The 6,553-nt window shown below is 37.0% G+C and overlaps 1 protein-coding gene across 2 annotated transcripts in view; it reads right to left on the bottom strand.

Moving 5' to 3' along the window:
- Positions 1 to 354: 354 nt before the first annotated feature.
- The window catches only part of LOC125917078 (cell division cycle 5-like protein), a 33,799-nt gene continuing 27,600 nt past the window's right edge, over positions 355 to 6,553 (bottom strand). The window contains exons 9-10 of one of the 2 annotated variants that reach the window (XM_049623333.1): positions 2,161 to 2,373; positions 355 to 1,401 (exon numbers count right to left, since the gene is read on the bottom strand). In XM_049623333.1, the coding sequence (XP_049479290.1) occupies positions 1,297 to 1,401; positions 2,161 to 2,373 (318 nt within the window). In that variant the 3' untranslated portion in view covers positions 355 to 1,296. The remainder of the gene's footprint in view (positions 1,402 to 2,160; positions 2,374 to 6,553) is intronic. The other variant, XM_049623332.1, reaches the window with a different exon arrangement.

The following is a 6,553-nucleotide window of genomic DNA, read 5'->3' as shown; positions in this document are numbered from 1 at the left end:
AAGTCGCCATCCAGTCACTGTCTCCCATCACCCGATTTTAATTCCCTCCAGAGAATCAAAGTTCATGATCTGATACTTTTCCCTGTATGTTGAGTATCTCCTCCCACTAACGTCACCTCCATGAGAGCAAGAAGTTTGTCTTAACTCTTTATCTCCAGCACTTAAATAAGTGTCCGGCACTTAAGAAGAGTCACTCAAAAAACATCTGAATTTGAGTCGCCTATCATCATTCCCAATGGACTGTAAGTTCCACAAACTAGGAGTCATACCTACTTTACTCATTGTTCTATCTCCATGACTCTGACACCGAGCAGTTAATAAATTACCTGATAACTGAATAAATCCCTCCTTCCCTCCTTTTAATCCCTAGGATTAAGATGGGGAAATATTCCTGGTAGGTCCAACATACTGTTGGTCCATACTGAACTTGTAGCCAACTAGTAACTATCCCAAACGATTTCATGTGAATTATAAAGTCTGGTCTTCCCACTTCTACCAATTCCCAAAATTCTACACTTGTGTAATTAACTTAGGATAAACACAAAGCTTTAATAAAGTGTGATAGCCTTACTGAAATTAATCTTCAACACACCTTCATAGAAAAGACATTTAAAAGAACCTAACAGGTCAATAAAAATGAAATCTTTTGAGTCCTAATCCATAAACTGTGTGAGTAGCTGGGCAAAGAAGAGAACTTCTTAAAATTATACTTGAAAAAAAACCAAAAAACAAAAAAACAAACCCTGAGGTATTAAAATGTTAATCCATCTTGTCAGTGTATAGAGAAATGAGTGCCCTGTGCTAAAACTAACGAGGCCACAAAAGGACTGCCTCTGAAGGAATTAAGATACGGGATCACCATTCTGATTACCCAAGAGTTACTCATTAAATATGACACAGAGTACATACTTGCTGGTTTGTGGGCACTCTAACTATCTAATTACTTCAAACAAAAGGCTACACTCACAATTTTTTATATTTTCTTTTTATTCAAGAGTTTACTCACAGGCAGCACTTTAAAACCAGGCTTTTAAAATTAAAGGCCAAAACTAAAAAAATTTTTGCAAATATGACACTGCTAAAAGAATGATCATCTTAATAATTTAAACCCTAAAACATTTTGTGGAGTTAAAGTCTTTATACATAGACTGTGTAAGATCGATATCATTTAAAGTAAACAACTGAAAAACCACAGATCGTGGGCAAATTTGTCAATGAAGATAATCATCAGTTTCAGCCTTCCAAAGTATGAAAACCAGCAATTAATTCATCCTGTGACAGAGTATAAACTATGCTTCAGAATTTGGACTTTAAAGTCTCTTTCTCCAGCAGCAGATCAGCATATCTATGCTGAAGTTCTTTTTCTCTTTCCTGTTGTCGCTGAACATCTTCTTTTAGACACTTGAAGAGACAAAAATATTAAATCATTATTTCGTATGTAAGCACGCAATGAAAATTAAAAATATCTTATGGCACTTTATCATCTTACGAACAGAAGGGTTAAGTCATGACTCTTAAGAGAGAAGTATTCCCCAGAGAAACAAGGAAGAACAACTACTTATGCTCTAAAGCCAGTACTGCAACGGTTCTTTGGTCATACGACTACCATCTTGTTGCGAGAATCTCTGCTAGCTCAAATACACAAGCCACTGCTGCCCTATCAGTACCCACAAATGCACCTCGATAAGCCCTCACGGCCCTTTATCTCGGTAGGGACTATCATGCACACTTCGGAAATAAAAGTTAAACCAAATCTGGCCAGAGGAATTTCATGCTGTACAATGACCAGCTATATTCCCAGCATTCTAAATTACAAAACAGGCAACGGTTTAATGTACCTCAGAGAGCTGTAAGAATGGGATGCAATTAAGTTTCAGGGGGACAAATCACAAGGGTTACTTATTCTATTTCACCGTGTATCTATATGCAAACCAGAAAATCAGTAAAGGAAAAGCCATTGTATCCACCACTAGCCTGGTCTATCCACCTATACACAGACAATTCTAGATAAGAAAATCAAAAACGTCAGGCTCTCACTGAAAAAAGCCAGACAGTATCAACTTAAGAGATAAATCTGCACAGGAGAAAGAAAAAACAGGAAAGCCCTGGTAATTTTTTGCAGTTCTCTTTTTAAGCAATGCTGCAAGGCAATGATGTTACCTCTAGCCTCCGGGGAATAGCAGAATCTTCGTGTTTCTTGAGTTCTTCAAAAGTGCGTAACTCCAAGTAAGCCTGCTCGATTTGGTCCCATAAGTCATTCAACTGTTTCATAAGCCCCATAGCACGAGACTGGTAACCCCCAAGCAAAATTTTCATCTTCTTTTCCATCTTTGCAGCTCTCTTGGCTTCCGTTGTCATGTGACCCCTGTTTATCTGGGGGAGCAGGGGAAGATCACATCAGCAGACATGAGAAAAGCAGGCTAAATAACAGAAAAGGTCCTGTTGGTTCATCTACCTCCTCAAAGCCAAGGCGCATTAGAATTCCTCATACTTGAGCTACCATAACACAAAATGTGGCCTAAGAAGGATTTGTCTTGCACTGGAAGGGTTGTACAGTTTAGTCCCAAATAATCGATTTGTAATAATCTCACCCATAATTCAATTTCAAAGCAGGCTTGAATTTCACAGTGTAAGAAAAAGTAACCTGCACTTCTGAAAATAACTTCTGCTATCATTAATCTGCATGGATGTGGGGACTGGCAGAGACCTGTCTTCACCAGCTTCATCCCCAAAACGCATTGCTATACAATATGACGACTACAGCTAAGACTCCTGTATGACGTACCGGGAAGTTGTTACAAGAGTAGATCTGAAGATCACAAGAGAAAATGTTTTTCTTTCTCTGTTTTCTTCTTTTCTTTACATTTTATCTATGTGAGATGACAGATTTTTAACTGAGATGAGACTGTGATCATCATTTCACAATACATGTAAGTCAAACCATCCTGCTGAATGTCCTAAGTTTATACAAGGATGGATGTCAATTATTTCTCAGTAAAAGTGGAGAAAATGCACTTCTATATTATACATCCAGTACATTTTTAATAACTGAATAACAACCAATTAGTGCACCACAGTTGTAATCAAAATGTAACCCCCCTCAAACTATAAAACTACTGGTTATTTTTATAACGTTATAATTCTAAATTTGGCATAAAACCCATAAAGGAAAAACAATGCCACGTTTGGCAAAGGAAAAAATATTTAGTTTTTGTACAGTGAAAAGACACCATAAAATTGAGAGATGGCAGTTTTCCTATTAAATATGTATCCTGGGCACAGATGGGCTGCCTCCTCAGCTCACTCTAAAATTAGGGGAAAAGAGTTCAAAATATATAAACTCACAAAAGAACAGGAGAAGGACAATGAACAGGAGCAAGTTATCAACAAAATTCTAGAGCTGAAGCAGGACAGAGAAGGCCCCAGTTGAGAGAGAACGAGAGAGTCCAAGGAGAGATGGATGAGAAGGGGTAAAGGTATGTAATGCAGAATCCCATCCACATGGCACCTACGCCAGGTATCTAGTCTACGTCCCACAGTATATAACCACTTCATATTTTAAAGTGATCTGCAAATGCACATACGACACTTACAACTGTGAGGTCAAAGCCTTAAGAGTAATTATTAAATCTGTTAGCTTCTTATATTCAATCTGTGTTAATTTATTATCTATATATGTCTGTCCGTTCCTTTCCTCTCTCCCTCCCTCCCCTTACTTCACCTCTCTCCACTCTCTTCCACTCCCCCTCAAACTGATTTCATCAAGTGACTCCAAAACTAAGTAGTTTCAAGATAACATACACCCAAATGATAATCCATAATTCATAACAATGTAACTATAAACAAGGAAGACCATATGACAATGTAAATACCCTTTTTTTTCTAAGATACCAAATGTGGAATAAATAGGATAGGGATAAGTAAACAGAAATGGTACCACGGATAAATGTCAAATGCAAAATAACTGATAGGAAAAACTATACATAGGATGTTTTATTAAAATATTTAGAAACCATATAATCACCAAAACAAATATATAGCTTTCCAAAATAACAACTTTGAAACATCCACTTCAATGCCTAATATCCGATTTAAAAATAAACACATCAATTACAATGCTTTATGGTTAGAATATATAAGAACACCAAAAAATTAAAATGTTCCTCAAGGGCACCTGGGTGGCTCAGTCAGGTAAGCGTCCAACTCTTGGTTTCGGCTCAGGTCATGATCTCATGGTTCCATGAGTTCAAGCCCCCTCACTGATCTCCTCACTGACAGTGCAAAGCCTGCTTGGGACTCTCTCGCTCTCCCTCTCTCTCTGCCGCTCGCTCCCTCCCCCTCTCTCTCTCGCTCTCAAAATAAATAAATAGATAATAAATAAAGTAAAATAAAACATAATAAAATATTCCTCAAAATACAAAGTATAGTTGAGCCTTGAACAACATAGGTTTGAACTGCACGGGTCCTCTCACATGGATTTTTTATAGTACTGTAAATGTATTTTCTCTTATAATTTTAATAACATTCTTTTCTCTAGCTTACTTTACTACAGGAACACAGGACATAATACATACACAATAGAAAATACGCGTAAATTGACTTTATGTTATCAGTAAGGTGCCCCAGTCAACAGCAGGCTATAAGTTTTGGGGGAGCCAAGCCATGCATGAATTTTGAACTGGGGGGAGGGGGGCGGTCAGCGGCCATAAACCCTGTGTTGTTCAAGGGTCAAGTGTATACTTTTACCGGAAAAGTAACACTTCATACCTATCCACCTCCAGCTTAGTTTATTAAAAGTCAAAGTCAAATAAGCCTGTGGGGTGGAAAGAACGAACATGTCGCATGTCCACGCCTTGCCTTAAAAATGTGAGATGGATCTAAAATTAAAATACAGCTTTTTAACAACCATTTATATCTTCGGCATTTTATACAAGTTAATAAGCTTTTATTCCTCTGCAATTCATTTGAAGAATAAATCCAAGAATAAACAATGTCCTTTATAAAGGGGCCACTTTCCTCTAATAGCAAATCAAAGTAAGTTCCATGGCAGTTGTATGTCTTCTAAGGAAATACTGTGTGAAGTCAAGGCAGCACAGTATACTGGGGGAGTGAGTCGTTCTTTCCTCGCAGCACAGCCACCCAACTGTTGTGAATCGATGCAAGTTATTTAACCTGTCTCCATTTCTCCATCAGTAAAATGGCAGTCACTGCTAAGTTATTATGAAGCTTAAATAAGATAATGTACGTAAAAGCCCTTAGCCACCCAGTGACTGGCACAGAGTAAGCAGTTAACAAATGTCAGCTCTGATTACAATTATTTCATATATACTAAGAGTTTAACCATTTTGATCTCCTCTCTAATGGACCAAGGGACTAATGATGAGGCTTTCAAATCTTCTTTAAAATTCCAACCTTAATTAAAAAATGACCTGGAATCCTTGCTGGAAATAAAACAAGGAAAAATAGCTGTTCCTTCTTTAAGAGAGCAGTTTGCCTCATGAGGACAACCATACCAAGTAACACGTACTCAAACACATCTTCTCAAGCCAGTGGTTTTCAATCCCAGCTAAACTTTAGAATTACCTGTAGAGCTTTTACAATGTACCAGTGTCAGTGCCCTAAACCCAGAGACGCTTATTTAAATGGTTTCAGACTTTGGTATTTTTAAAGCCCCCAAATGATTCTCCTGGACAATCAGGATAGAGAATCTGTTTCAACCACTGTCATTACAGAAGCTGGACATCAATCAGCTGTTTTCTCTGAACTAGACCCACCAAAAAGCCCTCACTCCCAATAATAAGTGAACTAAATCAATGAGTTGCATGCAGTTCCTTAAATATAATTCAGCACGTTCTAAGATACTCTAATCACACATGGATTCAAATAAACATTCCAAAAACCTTACCAGTACAGAATTTCAAATACACATAGCACATTTTTAAAAAAATAGACATACAAATTTTCATTTTCATTGGTCAAGATAATCCACTTAACTATATGCTGCACTCCATGGATATTCAATTTCCAATTTGGTGCAATAGCTTAATACTTATGTTCCAAAAGTGTTTAATTAGTCATCAAGGCACATTTACTATGACTGGTACCTTGCATCCGGGGAATACCTTGCCTCGTACAATTGAGTCATTTATGCTTCCCAAACTATCAAGGATTTTAAAACTACTAAGCTGCTAGGTTCCATTTCACGCCAACAATTTAATTTAGCTCAAGCTTTATATAAAATCTTCTGACTCAAACACTGTGCTAAGATTTCAAGCAAATATGGAAATAAATGATACCCCAAAAAATTTAGTACAGGAAAAAATTTAGTCGAGTAACTATATAAATTTAATCACTAAAAGTATAAAGAAGAAATTAAATGCAGCTTTTAATATTCAATTTAAGCTCAGTTATCTTAACACCTATCATCTTATCATCTGATCATTAAAATGTGAAGGAAGAGATCTGTACACTTTGTAAAATTTTCTATGACTGCTCAATGTGCTTTAGGAGGGAAAAAACTAACCTATAAGGCTGGCGTTTTTCTAGCAGCAAG

This window comes from Panthera uncia, unplaced genomic scaffold (assembly GCF_023721935.1).
Source record: "Panthera uncia isolate 11264 unplaced genomic scaffold, Puncia_PCG_1.0 HiC_scaffold_1458, whole genome shotgun sequence".
In the NCBI taxonomy this organism is placed as follows: domain Eukaryota; kingdom Metazoa; phylum Chordata; class Mammalia; order Carnivora; family Felidae; genus Panthera; species Panthera uncia.
This window is presented reverse-complemented; position numbering and strand designations above follow the sequence as displayed.